Consider the following 18,055-nt stretch of genomic DNA (forward strand, 5'->3'; position numbering starts at 1 on the left):
GCTAATTCCACTCAGAGTCAAACTTTTTGTGGGCTTAGGGCACCTTTGTGAAAAGGCAAGGTGCAGCAGGCGCAGAGATTGCGAGATGCTCAGTGTGCATAAGGAGCGCGCTAAACACTTACTGCCAATACAAAACAGCAGAAAAGAGACTCCTCTTACTGCAGGGACAGCGTCCAGTCTGACCGCGCTCTTAATGAAATGTCTGTGTCGACGCTCGTCTTCTGTGTCCCGGTAGGAAGCTCCGCTGGCACAGTTTCCAGAACTCGCACCGGCCGAGCGTGACGGCCGCCTCCCTGGAGATCAACCGGCAGTCGGCCGCCCAGCTCAACCTGCTGCAGAAGCTCTCGCTGCTCCGTCTCACCGCCATCATGGAGAGGCACTGCGAGACCAGCAAGCACGGTTGGAACTGGTGAGCGCAACACACACACACACACACACACACACACACACACACACACACACACACACACACACACACACACACACACCACTCACTCACTCACTCACTCACTCACTCACTCACGTTCAGTTTATTCTTTGTCACTCACTCACTCACTCACTCACTCACTCACGTTCAGTTTATTCTTTGTCACTCACTCACTCACTCACTCACTCACTCACTCACTCACGTTCAGTTTATTCTTTGTCACTCACTCACTCACGTTCAGTTTATTCTTTGTCACTCACTCACTCACTCACTCACATTCAGTTTATTCTTTGTCCCACACACACTCACTCACTCATGTTCAGTTTATTATTTGTCCCTCCCTCACTCACTCACTCACGTTCAGTTTATTCTTTGTCCCTCCCTCACTCACTCACTCGCGTTCAGTTTATACTTTGTCCCAAAAAAGGGCAATTTGTATGCAGCAGGAACATGAAGAACATCCAACACAAACCACACAACAAATAAAAACAGCTTCAGCCTGAGTTAAAGCAACACCAAAGAGTTTTTATACCTTAAAATAATCTTTCCAAAATCGTTTCAGTGGTTCATCAACTCGTAACAGGGCAATTCTGCATTCGCTTCGTGGCCCTCTATCGGCTATAACCGCACTATGTAAGTTTGCCAGATCGGGTAGCGGATCTGTAGTTCGATGGAATGAGACATAAGAAACTACAAATTTGACTTGCATCTGATGTCGCAATACATTGTACTTTTAAAAGTCATGCAAAATATTCTACCTTGTCTGTGGACATAGTTATTAAATAAACAAATAGTGTCATCGCGAAAAGGGAAAGTGGGCTGCTTTAAAGAATAAATAGTTGTGTTGGAGTGATTTATAAAAGTAATAAAAGAACTACAAGAAATATAAACAATAAATAAACAAAGTAAACAGTACACAAAGGAATGAGCTTCTATGATTGGTTAGAGTAATTATCCCTCCTATCTGTGCAAATTAATATAAGCTGGGTTACTAAATATTGATGGGCTATAAAAAGGTTTTTCGTTACCAAGGTGTCAAGGTGAAACATTTCATGATTGGTAAAAGCAAAGAGCTCTCCCAAGACCTTTGCAACCTTTGTTGCAAAACATATCAATGGAACTGGTTATAGATGCATTTCAAAACTTCAGAATCATCTAGTAAGCCGCATAGGAGCCATTATCTGCAAGTGGAAGGAACATCACTGCATCATCAATCGACCATGCACAGGATCTCCTTGCAAGACTTCTGACCAGGAAGTCAGAAGGATAGTTAGAAGAGTAGCCCAAGAGCCAAGGACCACTCGGAGAAAGCTACAGAAAGACTTGGAGGCAGCAGATACAATTATTACAGAGAAAATCATAGGTAATGCACCTCACCGTCATGGCCTCTATGCACGCTCACCCCGCATGACTCTATTACTGAAGAAAAAGATGTCGAAGCTCGTTGAAAGTTTGCTACACAACGTTTGGACAAGCCTATGAAATACTGAGAGAATGTATTCTGGTAAGGCGAGAGCAAAAGTTAAACTTTTTGGATGTCATACTACACACCATATAGTATTTGGAAGAGGAATGACACTGTGCCTCACCCTAAAAATACCATACCAACAGTGAGGTTTGGAGGTTGAGGCATCATGGTGTGGGGCTGTTTTTCATCTCATGGTACTGACAGACTTCATACAGTTGAAGGAATGATGAATGGAGTCATTTTGTTCCGGGATAATTTTGCCATCCACCAGGATGATGAGGATGAGACATGGCTAGACCTTCCAGCAAAGCATTTAGCAAAATGAACTGGAATGAACTGAATTGGACCCCTGAAATCTTCAATATTAAAAGACTATCTGTTTAAAAGAATGGGCTAAAATCTGAATACCGCAACTGATTAGTTTCGTCATACAGGAAATGGAAAGCTGTCATTACAAATAAAGGCTTTTCCACAAAGTATTTAGGAAATTTCAGTAGGTGTGTTCAATACTTTTTTCCTGTGTCATTCCACTTTATTATACATAACTCTTAGCCTGGGTGTTCCCATGCTGCCTTGCGCGCAATTTGATTCACGCTGCTAAGGCAGCCTGGAGACCATGGAGCAAATTTTCGCCTGAGATAGGGAACCAATCACAGAACAGGGGGGAAAGCAAGACGATGAGGAGCTATCCACAGACGCATTTGATAGACATCAGTGGCACCCAATAAACGGATCTGAGCATTTTTTTCAAATACGAGAAAATGAACGTTTGGTTGCCAGACCACGTCTCATTGAGAAGTGGTGGCGCTATATGTGTGGATCACCTGAGTTAAAGGGGAACTATGCAGTTTTTTTAGCTTAATTTACCTTAACTGAACAGCTTCAGTCATTGAAATGGTTATATGGCGTTTTTTGGCGGGTTGAATGGTGGCCGTCTTGCTTCCCCTAGCGCCTGTAAGCGTAAAAGCCACCCTTGTAACTTTGGACCGGTGGGCCGACGGCCTCAGAGGCAGACAATCTTGCAGCCTCGCGATGTAACGAATTGCTTAACTGCACTACACACATACACGCCAGGCACATTTGAAAAAAATGTTGACGTGTTCTTATTTTCCCCGCTTTACATACGACACTAGGACTGTGTATGTACATCCTGACCTTGTGAATGTGCTCAGGTATGCCTAATATAAACTCAAACACAGACATGAACTCACTCACACATACACAGCCTTGCTCATATACACACACCTTCACAAATGTACACCCATGCCTAGTATACTGTTAAATGCGCACACACACACACACACACACACACACACACACACACACACACACACACACACATATTCACTGGTGCACATATGTTTATATTTTCACCTTTATCTTTTTAACCTGTATGGACAATAGTTGCAACCTACTGAGATATCAGATATGCACTCATACAAGCAGTGTTAGCATTTAGCATGAAACAACCCAGGCAAACAATAAATACGGTACAACAAGAACAGTTCATGCCGTTCTTAAGGATGTTTTGAGGTCAAACCATGGCATCTTAAAGTTTATCTTGTTATGGTTTTCTGAAGTTGAAAAATATGGATGCCCTATTTAAAAATTCAACTGACATAAAATCTTCATCTACACTAACCCGCAACTCAACAGACATCTCCCACTTACATTTTTTTTGTCTCTGGTCCTTGGAGCTTAAAGGTTCACAAGATCTGCAGGCTTCGAGGACTTAAAAATGTATGAGATTAATGGTGTTATGAAACTACTGAAGACATAAGGGGTCAGACCAAACAATACCATGACTGACATGGCTAGAGGTGTTCCACTGTGTGTGTGTCTGTGAGCATTTGTGTAGTATGTGTATGTGAGGCCAAAAGCAAAAGGAGAATAAATTATGTCCCAATGGACTGTGGATGCATTCTCTCAGGGCAGCATTAGCGGTGTGTGTGTGTGTGTGTGTGTGCATTCATGCGTGTATGCGGTGTCTGTCTATCTGTGTGTGTGCACTGTCCGTCTGGCTGACACGGTTCTTAGGACTAATAGATGATTCATTTCTCTGCTCTGCACTCTCAAAGAAAGCATTATCTTTTCTGCAGCTGTCATGGCCAACAGGAAATCACACACACACATACATATTCACACATTAACATCAAAGATCCTACAGTGAAATGAGTGAAATGCAAATGAATCCAATTTTGGCAGACTTGTGTCTGCCTCTGGAACAGACAGCACTTAAGCACCTCCCATTTCGTAATTGGAGCCAATTTAATTGTTGGGAACTTTTGCACAGTGACAGACCATCACTGAAGCAAAAGGGTCTGAATAGCCTTGTTAAAAAAAGAAAAAGCGGCCAACTCTGTTAACCTTTGGTGTTTCAAATATCCCTCCCACCATCCCTCACTAATTCTGGTACTGGAAGAGTCAGTGTCCTTTGCTTCATGTTATGTTTATAGCTACCCTGGAAAATCCTTCTCGCAAGAGCACAATTTGAATTGTCTCTGCGAGACACTCTGGCAATGAGTAATGATGCACGTTACTTTTGCCACTTGTATCGCGGGGACCCAATCACATCGGTGTATCTGATATAGGCGGGCCAAAGGCGAGCTAAACAGATGACAGTCGTAGTATTATCCAATTGCGTCAAAGTCCGGAATCAGTAAACATTGGTCGTATAGTCTTATCCAATTGCATGCAGTTAGATTTTCAAATGCACGCTTGTTGCCACCCCTCGAGTTGGGCCATTACATTATTCGTGGCCAGACCCTTAATCTTTCTAGATTACCATTGTCTGGAATCTCCAGGCAAGTTTATAGCTGCAATTAAGAAAACTTAGTACATGGCTCTTCATAATGCTGCAGAATGCTCTATTCACTTGAATGGGCCTTCCCAATGTTCGGTGGTCTGATATTTCTCGATAACAGACCATTGCTAAGTATAACAGACCGCTGTCAAGGGAAATGGGTTTTGTGCTTGTTATTCACGTCTTTCACATCACGCCGTAAGTAGTCAGCGCATCAGGGTCCTGTTGGGATAATGACCAGCGTTCATTATCCCTTACATATTCTCTGTTAGTCTGTCGATTGTAGAGTCTAATGATGATGCGGATTTATTACTTTGAAGCTTTAGTAACATTAGTCAGCTGAACACATATTTAACTTTGTCATGTTTTTATTTATTTTTTTATTTTTACCAAACCGATGAAATATACAGTACAAAGGGTGAAAACACAGATGATTTACGATAACTGGATGCCATGTCAGACGGCCTTTCCTTGGGCCAAGAGATCTGCTTGAAATTCATAGAAAAGTTGTACTGTCTCTTACCCTCAGATAGACACTGCTCTATCTGTGCAGTATCAGATCATCTGAGCCTGAGTCTGTCTGATTGGATTGGACTCCTGTGGAAGACCGTGCCTGAGGTGTCTGTTTGGTATCAGTGGAAGGTGTTGGCTGGTCTTGACTGCTATGTGACTGCTTGTGTCTCGGTTAGGACGGTGCCTAAGTTCATGAAGCGGTCCAAGGTGCCAGACTACAGGGACAAGCATGTGTTTGCCGTGCCGCCCAACATCAATGTCCAGCGCACCGGGCAGCCCCTCCCTCAGAGCATCCAGCAGGCCATGAGATACCTGCGCAGCCAGTGCCTCGGACAGGTAATAGAACATGTCTGTCTGTCTGTCTGTTTGTTTCTTTCTTGTGGGCAGTAACAGAACATGACACTCAGTCACTCACACACTCACACCCCTAGCCCTGTCAAAGAGTCCTGGAACAAGACACTGAACCCTAGTCTGGTGTGCTGGTTGGTTCCTTGCATGGCAGTTTCCGCCATCTCTGTGTGTGTGAATGTGAATGGGTGAATGTAAAAAAAATGCTATATAAATGCAGTCCAGTGTTTCCCACGGAATTGGATTCAATTTGTGGCGGTAGCTGACTTTGACAACGGGGGGGTCTCCTTGGGACAAGCACTTTTTAATTTTGGAAAACACTTTTCTATTTACATCGGGATTTTGCAAACATTCAGTGTCAGAGTCAATAAAATGAGCCCTTCAACGAAATTGACAAGCAGCTGTAAGTAGACTAAGCATGCTAAATTCGACATCCAAACAGTATTCTAACGTTAGCTTTGAGATACTGTATTATTTCATAACTTAGTTTAGTCTCTTCAATGTAGCCTACTATGTTGTGATAAGACCTTAGCAGAGTTCACTTCAATGCAGCAGTTTTGAACAAATTTGTGCAGCATGGTCACGATGCTAAGCGGATTTAATAGCAATTTAGCCAGACGTCTTCTATGCAATGCTTCTATATGGCAACAACAATCCTTCAACAATCGTGAATATTTTGTTAAATGCACATGCAGAGGAGGGGCAGCGGGCTACGAGAGAGAGCGGGGCAGGGCAAGGAAAGGCTGTGTGCGTAAAAAGCGCAGCTCAATGGCAATGCAAGGATTTGACCTTATATTTAATTTAAATTCAATTCAATTTTACACATAATACATTCATCTGTGGTGGCCGATTTTTATTTCGTGGCGCCCCGCCACAGATTAGTCAATGTATGGGAAACAATGCAGTCCATTTACATTCATTCACTCGCTCACTCACTCACTTACTCACTCACTCACTCTTACGCACACACACACACACAGAGTTAGTGCCTAAAACATGTCACTCCTTTTCTCTCTCTCTGACACACACTCACACGCAACACTTACTTTCAAGTAGAATATACCCAAGGGTGGACATGAACTTTCATGTGCACAGTTCACCACGTTTACTGTGTCTTATACTTTTGATATAGTGTGACTTTTATTAATTTTTCCATGTCTTGTGTGTGTACTTCTTTTATCACCTTTATCAGGTGGGACTCTTCCGGAAATCGGGTGTGAAATCCCGCATTCAGGCCCTGCGGCAGCTAAATGAGAACTCCCCGGATCATGTGACCTACACAGGCCAATCAGCTTACGACGTGGCTGACCTCTTGAAACAGTACTTTAGGGACTTGCCAGAGCCTGTCCTCACTAGCAAGCTCACTGACACATTTCTGCAGATCTATCAATGTGAGTATGTGTGTAGGTGTATGCGTGTGTGTGTCGGTGTACACGTTATGTTTGTGTGAATAAATCGAAATCCTTTGGCCTATTTGTGTCAAAATAGGTGAGACTATTGATTAGAGTGCTGACAACCTGCCTTCCTCTGGTGTGTGTGTGTGTGTCTGTACGTGTTTGTCTGTACGTGTGTGTCTGTATGTGTGTGTCTGTACGTGCGTGTCTGTACGTGCGTGTCTGTACTTGCGTGTCTGTACTTGTGTGTCTGGTGTGTGTGTGCGCGTGTGTGTGCGTGTCTATGTCTGTGTGTCTGTGTCTGTACGTGTGTGTCTGTACGTGTGTGTCTGTACGTGTGTGTGTGTGTGTGTGTGTACACACAGGCGTCCCCAAAGAGCAGCGTCTGCAGGCGGCGCAGGCGGCGGTCATCCTGTTGCCAGACGAGAACAGAGAGGTACTGCAGACTCTGCTTTACTTCCTCAGTGACATCGCCTCGGCGCCAGCCAATCAGATGACTGCCGAAACCCTGGCCGTGTGCTTGGCCCCGTCGATACTGCACCTTAACGTCTCCAAGAAAGATGGCACCTCACCACGGTACGTGTGTTTGTGTGTGAGTGTGTGAATTGATTGTGTGCTTGTTAGCATGTGCTTAAGCATGTGTTTGAGTGATAATGTGTGATAGTGTGTGTGTTGGTGTATCTAGCTGTGGGTGTGGGTGTATGAGATGAGAGGTATGTTGGAAAGTGATAGGAAGCTCTGTCAAACCATCTATAGTAATTACAGTAACTAGATGTACCGCATAGCGGTACAAAATATGACCGCCGCTCAGTCCTGTACATCCGTTCCGCGAAAATAAATCACACTTCAATTTGTCTCCATATTTTACTCCATCCCCCACTCTTGAAACTTTTGTGTATGCTTGTTTGGCATGCCTGAGTGTGTGTGTGCGGCTGCACAGAAAGTAGCCGACTGGTGCTGAAAAGGTGAATAGATTGTAGAATAGCCAAAGAAGATGTAGCATTGTTATAAAACCTTTAAAATCTCTAAACAATCACAAGTTGGGCAGTTCATCACAGTTCATCCATTGCAACTGGATTGATGAAAGGTCACTTACACCTGTAGGCTACATTGTATTTGGGAAAAGCAAAAAGGTATCAGCATAATGTTATTTATTTATTTATTTATTTTTTTTTGTGTAAAACATCTCTGTCAGTTCCATGCCGTTTTCAACAGCTATCAAAACAAAGGTCATTTTTGGATGGATGGATTTTTTGTGAATGTTTCTTCTTCTACATAAGATTTTAGTCATCTTTAGTTCATGTAATACTTTATTGTCAATGCACAAATTAAGTAACAGTAGTCTGAAACGTTATTGTTAATGCACAAATTAAGTAACAGTAGCCTAGTCTGAAACGAAATGCTGTTTTACATCTAACCAGTGTTGCAAATAACTGACATGTCCAAATGGGCCTTGATGAAATGCGTCGCTAGACTGTTCATACACATTTTAACGGGCCAAAGTTGAAGAGCTTTTGTCCGTTATTGTTCGTTACAAATATAGGCTGATTCATGTTCCCTTGCATTGTGTAACTGAGGTCCATGGCTAGTCTGGCTTTCATCAGACCAAGCTCAATCTTTTAAGAAATCAAAAAATAAATAGCGGGCAGATCAGGCTGGGTTCACCCAGCCTAGTCCATAGGCACCCGATATTGTTTAATTTTCCGATTGAGAAATACACGCTCTGGCTATTCTAAATGCAAAAATGCATCAGGGAGTTATGACAAAACGGTAACTAACAAACTAGATCCTAATAGAAAGCTGTTAGCTTCCCTAAGCTACAGGTAGGATTATAAGGTAGGCCTATTTACAACATAAATTGTCAATAGGCTATGCTGGCGACACTAATAAAATCTCCTTTGAAACCAATGGCTTACGCCTTTACAGTATCAAGCGGACTTAAACTGCCATATCGCGGGCGAAAAATTTTAATAACATTCAAGCAGCTCCATGAGTCAAGGAAAGCGCGAATGAAGTAGCCACTTCTAGATGGGACCCACTACACAGTAGCTTAAGGTGTGTTGCTAAAGCAGCCATAATGAAATGAAGGTGTCATTGTTTGGATACTTCACACACACGTGCTTTTTAATTTCACAAGACTACAACTACCAAGCTGTAATCAAAGCACATCGATTCCCCTCTCACACCATGCACACTTAAAACAAAATAAACAGGCGCCTCAGTCTCACGCATGTATAGGCAAAACTGTATCATACCGGTGTAACGTTGGTAAATCTTCCATTGCACAGAATGATTTTGTAGCACGTGCAATAAATGACAGTCGAAAGATACAAACAGTGCTGCTATCAATTTGCTTGGTATAACTGCATTTATAGTTTTCTACAAATGCAATCAATCAAATGCCTCCATCACTCAACTAACGCTTAACGTAACATTACCTAGGTCCTTATTGATATTACAAGATTAACGTATTCCTGCAGTAAAACCAAGCATGTCCGATAAACATCCTCAGATTTATTTCAACTTCAAGAAGAAATGGGAATTACACTTCATGTGAACATCGTCCCTATCCTTATTAGATGTCCGCTGAGGTAAATTACAGTCCTTGTAGGAAGCGCCCATTGTTTTTCCAACCCACTTTTAACTTCCAACAAAATTACGCCTCACTGCAACGATCGCCATCTAGTGGACAAACGACTACTTATCGCCAATACTGAAAATGCAGCCATGATGATGATGATGAATATTTATTTTGGCTTTCTTTTAATCCTACTGAATTTGTAATTATGTATCGGCCGTTCTAATACCCGATAGTATGTGGGTGCCTGTGTGTGTGCATGTGTATATGTGTGCACCGCCATTTACAGGCCAATGAGTGTACAGTCACTAAATGTACACATAACCTAATTTTTAGACCCCCATGGATGAAATTCTACGAAAACTTGGCATACCCCAGAGAATGCCAGGTCAATCATACACATAAAATTTGGTGCAGTTCTGAACATCTTAACTGAAGATAGGGGCAATTAAAGCAGAATAATATCGCATTTTCATTTTTTACCGGGGTGCAAATCACAAATGAGTGATTATGAGCCAGGTTGACGTGGGCCCTTGAGACCAACATACCATAAAAGATTCTTCATCCTCAGTGCCACGGTTCAGGTAGTTATTTAGGAAAAACTGTTTGTTTTTGCAGTTCGGGGACCCAGCCTGGGGCTGGTGGTGGTACCGGGGATCTAAATGAAATTTTTCCGTAAAGTCTAGTGGGGCTACATACCCACCAAATTTCATGTACCCGGTGGTTCGGTGTCCCGGTATCAATGACCAAAAATTCAGGGAGTAGATGACGGTAAAAATTCTTGAATTATGTGCATGTGTGCGTACAAATTTATGTTTATGTGTGTGTGTGTGTGTGTGTGTGTGTATGTGCTGCTTGTGTGTTTGCCTGCGATGTGTGTTTGTGCATGTGCATGCATGCGCACATATGTCTACTGTGTGAGTATGTGTCATCACATTATGATTACTGTAAATGTATGTGTGTGGCAGGTATCTGTTTATGCACATGTGTGCACATGGAATGGGTTAACATGACCCCTGGAGGCAAACATACGGAAAAAATTGGTCATCCTAGGCCCTACAGTTCTCAAGATATTCACAGAGAACTGTGTCTGCCCTACCCTCCTTTCGGGGGGTCCAGTCCAGCGGGGGGCTACAGATCAAAACGAAGAATGACGGTTCCATGCTATCCATGTGGGGGTACATGCCCACCAAGTTTTGTGTACTCCGGTCTTTCAGTGTCCCGGGAATCCTTGTTGGTGTACGTCACTAAATGTACACATAAATTATTTTATTGTAAGGCCCCCCATGAACGAAAGTACACAAAACTTGGCATGCATTCGGAGGGTGTCATAATGATCCTACACTTTTAATTTTGTGCAGTTTTGACCTTGTCAGCCAGAGATATTGTGATGAAAACACCTAATTTTTTGCTTTTTAATTTTTAACTAGGTGGCGCTATACATGAAATAAGTGGTAATGGGATGGGTTGACATGCCCCCTTAAGACCAACATACATAAAAAAGGTGGACCTCCTAGGCCCTACGGTTATCGAGATATTCACAGAAAACTGTGTTTGCCCTACCCTCCTTTCGGGGGGTCCAGTCCAGCGGGGGGGCTACAGATCAAAACGAAAAACGATGGTTCCATGCTATCCATGTGGGGTTACATGCCCACCAAGTTTAGTGTACCCCGGTCTTTCAGTGTCCCGGAATCATTGACGGAAATTTGGGCATGCGAAAAAAAAAAAAAAAAAAAAAAAAAAAATCTGACTAAACCTATATGACCGCCGCTTCGCTGCGCGGCGGTCATAATTACTGCAGAGCCATTAAATTATCTGCAGATTGGCAATTTGTGTGTTGTGTGTTCTGGGATGTCTGTGTGTGGAGATGTGTGTGTTGTGTGTTCAGGGCTGTGTGTGTGTGTGTGGAGATGTGAATGCTCCTCATGACTTCTCCAGAGTGGCCAACTTATCTGTTCCTCCCCTTAATTACACAGAATGTTCTCCTGAGTGTTCATGGCATATTGGTGATTGGTGGCATGATCTGGTGTGAGTGTGTGTGTATGTCCGTCCATCCATCCATCCGCGTCCGCTGCCCACGTTATTTACTCATTTCCTTAATTAGACAGAATGTTTCTATGAGTGCCATTGACATAGCATATTCTCATTACTGTTTGTGTCTGTGAGCACTTGAGTGCATAATAACTTGGCATACATGCACTCATTAGTGTCTCTGTTTGTGTGTGTGTGTGTGTGTGTGTGTGTGTGTGTGTGTAGACTTGAACAAGTAGGCCCCTTGAGTGTGTGGCTGAGGAGGCAGACCTCCACTTGTGTGCTGATCTGTGATCTGTGTGTGTGTGCTGACAGGTTGATCAACAGAAGAGGCGGCAGCAAGCCCGACCAGAAGGACCTCAGTGAGAACATGGCAGCCACTAAATGCCTGAGTCACATGATCACAGAGTGCAAGAAACTATTCCAGGTGTCGCTTATACACACACATACACACACAGTACACAAATGTATTGCTTATCAAACAAACTCTTAAGCCTCTACTTTTGGCTCAAGTTCCTTTTAGGCTATTGCATTTACATGAATGTTTAGTAATTTAATGTGTCGTGGTTTAAACTGGGGGAAATGGAAAAGGAAAAAACACTGATAACTTTTAACAATATAAAAGATGAACAATACTGTGAATAAACAAACATATCTATCTAAGATTATTTAAATTAGTTAAACTCACTGACTCTCTCTCTCTGTCTCTCTCTCTCAAATCAAATCAAATCAAATCAAATGGCGCTTTATTGGCATGAATGAGTAAAGTCACTGTTGCCAAAGCTACAAGTATAACATGTTAATAATTAACTTTACATAAGTATTGGTATAGAGATAAAATGAAATAATGAAAGGAAAGAGAAAAATATATAATAATAATAATATAATAAATAATAATAAAATGATAAATGGTATTAAGGACAGTAATAGCTTCAGCAATAGTGCTATACTGTAGAAAAAAATGTATTACTGTATGCCTATTTACATGTACACAAAGGGGATAAACTCATCAATATGCCACATACATGAAAGTTACAACTTTTCTCTTGTTTTATGGCAGGTTATAATATAATCTGCAGCTAGGCATGAACAGTTTGGTTCCTCTCCCAATAATATATATAGTTTTCTTCAAATTCTGTTAAATGCTTTTTGAATTCAGCAAAAAAAATGTCTCTCATAGGTGCATATCTGATGCAATCAAGAAGGAAATGTTCCTCGTTTTTTACATAATTTATGCAGAAGCTACAGTTCCTCATATGTCTAGGCACCCATGTTTGTCTATGTCTACCAGTTTCAATGTGTTCTCTCTGTCTCGCTCAGATTCCCCATGAGATGATGCTGCAGTCGCGTAACTCGTACATCGCGGCAGATGCTCAGCCGCTGCCGCTGCACGCTCTGGGGGTGAACCTGCAGGGCGAGCCCGTGGACTACCGCGCCTACCTGGAGGACAACGTCCAGTGCCTGCTCCGAGAGGCCAGCGAGAAGAGCAAGGGCTGGCACAGCGCCCCTGGCCCCGAACACACTGAGCTGGCATATAAGAAGGTACACGCACAGACACACACATATATACACAAACATACACACACACACACACACACACATATAATCTCTCTCTCTCTCTCTCTCTCTCTCTCTCTCTCTCTCTCTCTCTCTCTCTCTCTCTCTCTCGAGACACGCACACACGCACACAGTCACACGGTCACACACATACAGCAGATTACTCTATCCATTCAGGAAGCTATCTGAACTTCGGTGAACTTTGTGGGTCCGACTGGAAAGCCATGGGTATGAGCTGAAAGTCTAAAAGGACACTGCAGAGATACACACCACACACACACACACACACACACACACAGGCCAGGGCACAAGGTTGATTCATGATCAGAGACACTGATGAACATATTTGGCTCTCAGATGTGTGATCCTTCCCGCATCAGCATGGTAAACAGGCCGCCTAGGACAGTATAAGGACCCCTGTGGGGTTTCGCAGATTGGAGAGATGATCCAGAGAAAATTAATTAATGGCGCTGAAAATGCCAGCAAGCCTTTGAACACAGCCACGGCTAAGCGCACAGAGAATAATAGATACCTTCCCCAGTGCGCTACCTTCTCCTCAGAACTCTTCACAAACGGTATGCCAACTGCTTTGACCACACACACACACACACACACACACACACACACACACATGCATCAGAGAGATGCCTCCCCCAGTGTGGAACCGTCCTCTTGGTTTCATATTGCATGCACTTTGATAGACACAGTCACACAGACAGATTCTCTACACAATAATAAATGATTCACACTGTTACCCTCTGTTTATAAATCCTATGTTCAAACTGCAGGCCTAATGCTTTGAAGGTCCCCTGGCTGCCTAAGGCTTCTCTGAACCACTCACCTCTTAACTAGACAAGGAACCATTCTGCGCTTAAGAACCCTACCAAATCATGACCGAGCAGAATTCTGCAGGTCCAGCTTGCTATAGGAAATCAGTCAAAAGATGACTCCAATCAGGCGACCCTAATCAATGGCTATTCAATTTACCACAGAGGTTTAAATGACATGGGAATTGCATTCAAGTGTAAAAACAACATGATTACCTTTGGGACATAAACTAACAGACACATTCCCTTCTCCTTATCACAGAGTCACACAGAATACAAGAAAAGCTGATTTGGTTGAATTGTTCTGCTTAAACCTAACTGTAATAATGAGAAGCATAAGATTATGAACACACACACTCTCACACACACAGACACACACAGTCACAAAGACACGCGCGCACACACACACACACACACACATAGTCCGAAAGTTGGAACTGGGACTATGTGTGGGAACTGGGAAGAGGGATATATTAGGAGGTGTTTCATTTGCATGCCGGTGTGTTTTGTGGGGCATCCAGGGGTGCAGGGGGCGCCAGGGAGAGTTGGCGCGTGATTAAGCGTCCCCTAGCAGTGCACGGGGGAAAAGCTGCTTCCCTGGCACTTTCACGCCCGCTCGCCGGGAAGATGCCAATAAGAAACATGAGAGGGAATGAAGGAGCGGGCAGCTACACTGAGAAAGGCACGCAAGATGCTCACCGTGTCTCTCTCTCTCTCTCTCTCAGACAGACACACACACACACACACACACACACACACACTGTATACAAGAATACAATACAAAATCGACACAATGCTCATTCAGACTCATAATGAGGGTTTTTTTTCCGCTAAAATCTGCTGAATGCTGACTCCTCGAAAGGGAACAATAAATCGTCCCCCCGAGGCCGGCTGAGGGTGGCCGCTGACGAGGACAGCAGCTAGAGGGGCCGAAAAGTTGCTGCAGCACTTTCCAGGGCACCTTTGATGTTTGTTTGTGTGTGTGTGTGTTTTTAAAAAGGTCTGCAGAGAAAACCGCTTGTTTGATGCCTATTAGTCTCTCTCTCTCTTTCTCTCTCTCTCTCTCTTTCTCTCTGTTTCTCTCAATTTCTCCCAATCTCTCCTGGTTGTCCCACACACGCTGTGTTCTGATTGCCCGCCCGGTGGGCAGGTGGGCGACGGGCATCCAATCCGGCTTTGGCGCGTGTCGGCGGAAATGGAGGCGCCGGCGGGGGTGGTTCTGCAGAGGGTTCTACGTGAGCGCCACCTGTGGGACGAGGACCTGCTGCACAGCCGCGTGCTGGAGAGCCTGGAGAACAACACCGAGGTCTTCCACTACATCACCGACAGCATGGCGCCACACCCGCGCAGAGACTTTGTGGTGCTCAGGTGAGTTGAACACGCACGGGCTGACACGCGTACACTCACTCATTCACTCACAAGTCATTTACACACTCACTGTCGCAGATTCACCTACACACACCTTATCATCACTTGTCAAGTTACACACTCACTCTATATCTTTGTCTCTCACTCTCTTACACACACACACACACACACACACACACACACACACACACACACACACACACACACACTGACTGTGTATCAAGAATCAAAGTTGAGTTTGTCAGGTTCTAACAAATACTAAAGCACCAATAGTTGTGATTTAATATGAATGACCTTTAGTGGCCTGTTGTAGATGGCTAATTGTAACAGTCATAGAAACTTGTGGGGTTCAACAACATGCCCCTCCTTGTCCTGCTCTTTTACAAGCACCCAAATCTCCCTCAGACTGTGTGCGGTGATGTGTTACCATCTTAAACAGCTCCCATCTACTTCCTTTAGTGGCCCCCTTTGCACTTGATGAAGTGGTTACGCATGTCGAGTGCATCCAAAGTGTGTGGAGATCAAAGCCAAGGAAGGACGTGGAGACGCATAATATCACAACAGCTCCTATTACAAGTGTACATGTGATGCTAAGGGGTTTTGTCACTTTAGGGCTGCTTGATCATTAGTGGATGAGCGGTCTCCCAGATCACAACACGTTTAATTCATGAGGCTGCCGGGGGGGAGGGGGGTAGTAGCCCGTTATCTGTGTGTTTCAGAGCAAGTCCGTTCCCATCCTCCACTTTGTTCCAAACATCACGACATCCATTAGTACCAGTTGGGACAGAAGGGGAGGCAAACGTTTCTACTGATTATGATTAACTCCATGGCTTTGCAGTGGCACATTTGTAACCAGATCAGATCTCTTTTCACAAGCTGCTGGTATAATATTGTTCTTACTGCACAATATAATGTTCTTACTGCATACGAACAGTTTGCATACCCCTATGGGAAGCTGGACTAAATGTACTCTGGGATCAATAGTAGTAATTCCTAGGTAAGTTCTGCGCTGCAGCTTGAATTATATTCTCTTGCTGTCAGTCATTTTGGATACATGTAAATGTCAATATTTGTTAATGCTACGGGTCGATGCTGTTGACATGTGTATTTATGACCGCAATCCCAGCCCCTTTAATGTGGTCCTTACATATAGAGCAACATTTCCAAGCTGTTTTGCGAGGGTTTGTACTGGGCCGTCGTGGATTAGGCCACTGCAGCACTTGGCAGTAATTTGACGGGAAATTGGCAAACTCACTAAGATTGTTACATGCCCGAAACCCAACCCCACCTGAATATCTTGTGGGGAAAATCAATTGGAATACACTCTGCTACAGCAATAATTGTAGTATCAACTTCCAGGTCTGACTACGCCTATAGCTAAACTAATAAAAATTGCATTTTGGAACAAAGCTTCAAACTGGATTGATGCCTCAGGCTAACACTGATTTGATAATTGTATTGCCTCTTCCATTTTTATAGTGTATCCAGAGTGTTTGTACAGATGTAATTGTGGCGTGCTTGAGCATTTGATGCTGGCATTAAACCACAGTATGTTCCTTTTCTTTTTGCCCAGGCGCTGGTGCAACGATCTGCCACGGGGTGTCTGCGTGCTCGTCTCCTCGTCGGTTGACCACGACAATGTCCAGCTGGAGGCGGGCATCCGAGCGGTGCTGCTGACCTCGCGGATAGTCATCGAGCCGTGCGGACTAGGCCGCTCCCGCCTCACACACTACTGCCGGGCCGACCTACGGTGAGCAACCAAACAAGCACAACCAATACAAACAAACAAACCAAAGCCAAACAAACAGAAGCAGTAAACAAAGACGCTTCTGGACTTTTCTTTGCCTGTCTCTGTGAATGGTAAATTGTGTGGATGATCTCCTGGGAAGGCTATGTAGGATTGTAGTCATAGTCTTTCATCCCTCTTTTCCCAACAGTGCGTCAATGAATAGCTTGTTACAAAAATAAGAGTAAAGAACATGGTTTGGTTATGTAGGACATGCATATTTGCATTGTGTTTGCTATTTATAGGAAACCTCTTTCCACTTGGGGTATGCAAAGCAATGTATGCACATTTCTTTGATTTTAGACATACACAGGAGAAGTTTTAAGTTCCTTATGCTTGGGGAGGTAGGGGATTTCTTACAGCGACCGATGGACTGCCAAGCCTATTTCACATTACACACGCAGTATGACTCAACATTAATGAGATTCAACATTAGTGAGATTCAACATTAATGCACAAATAATGGCTTGTGGCAGTCACACATCCTGCGGATTCCTCTTCTTCCCAGTTTTCACTGATGGGACAGTGGTGGCACAGGAGGTAGAGGAGTCGTTCCACAACTGGAAGCTTGCAGATTCAAGCCTCTCCTGACCCTGTTTAAGTTTCCTTGAACAAGACACCTCCGCCATTTGTGTGTGTGTGTGTGTGCGTGTGTGTGTAACACTTTTAGTGTGTCTTCTCATGTGTTTCTTCTCTTTTTATCTTCTAGAAATTATATTTATTTGTTTTTAGCATATATTCTATTAGGTCGTACTTTAAATTTTGTTGTACATCGTGACGATGACAAATGAAAGATATTCTATTCTATTCTATGGAGAAAATATATATATGGGCTCCTTGGACTGGACTTCACCAAAGTCAGGATGGTGAAATTATAGGTTTGCTATGCATGTCAGCGGCCAAACAATTTATGTCCCAACCACTTTAAAGTGCCTTTTAAAGCATATATGGCTTG

The 18,055-nt window shown here is 43.5% G+C and overlaps 1 protein-coding gene across 3 annotated transcripts in view; it reads left to right on the forward strand.

Moving 5' to 3' along the window:
- stard8 (StAR-related lipid transfer (START) domain containing 8) overlaps positions 1–18,055 on the forward strand; it is a 63,058-nt gene that overhangs the window by 42,130 nt on the left and 2,873 nt on the right. For all 3 annotated transcript variants that reach the window (XM_048237305.1, XM_048237304.1, XM_048237306.1), the window contains 8 exons: positions 236–409; positions 5,388–5,547; positions 6,752–6,950; positions 7,319–7,529; positions 11,878–11,989; positions 12,883–13,104; positions 15,097–15,314; positions 16,888–17,064. In XM_048237305.1, coding sequence (XP_048093262.1) covers positions 236–409; positions 5,388–5,547; positions 6,752–6,950; positions 7,319–7,529; positions 11,878–11,989; positions 12,883–13,104; positions 15,097–15,314; positions 16,888–17,064 — 1,473 coding nt within the window. The remainder of the gene's footprint in view (positions 1–235; positions 410–5,387; positions 5,548–6,751; positions 6,951–7,318; positions 7,530–11,877; positions 11,990–12,882; positions 13,105–15,096; positions 15,315–16,887; positions 17,065–18,055) is intronic.

Source organism: Alosa alosa, chromosome 2, assembly GCF_017589495.1.
Source record: "Alosa alosa isolate M-15738 ecotype Scorff River chromosome 2, AALO_Geno_1.1, whole genome shotgun sequence".
Classification (NCBI taxonomy): Eukaryota; Metazoa; Chordata; class Actinopteri; order Clupeiformes; family Clupeidae; genus Alosa; species Alosa alosa.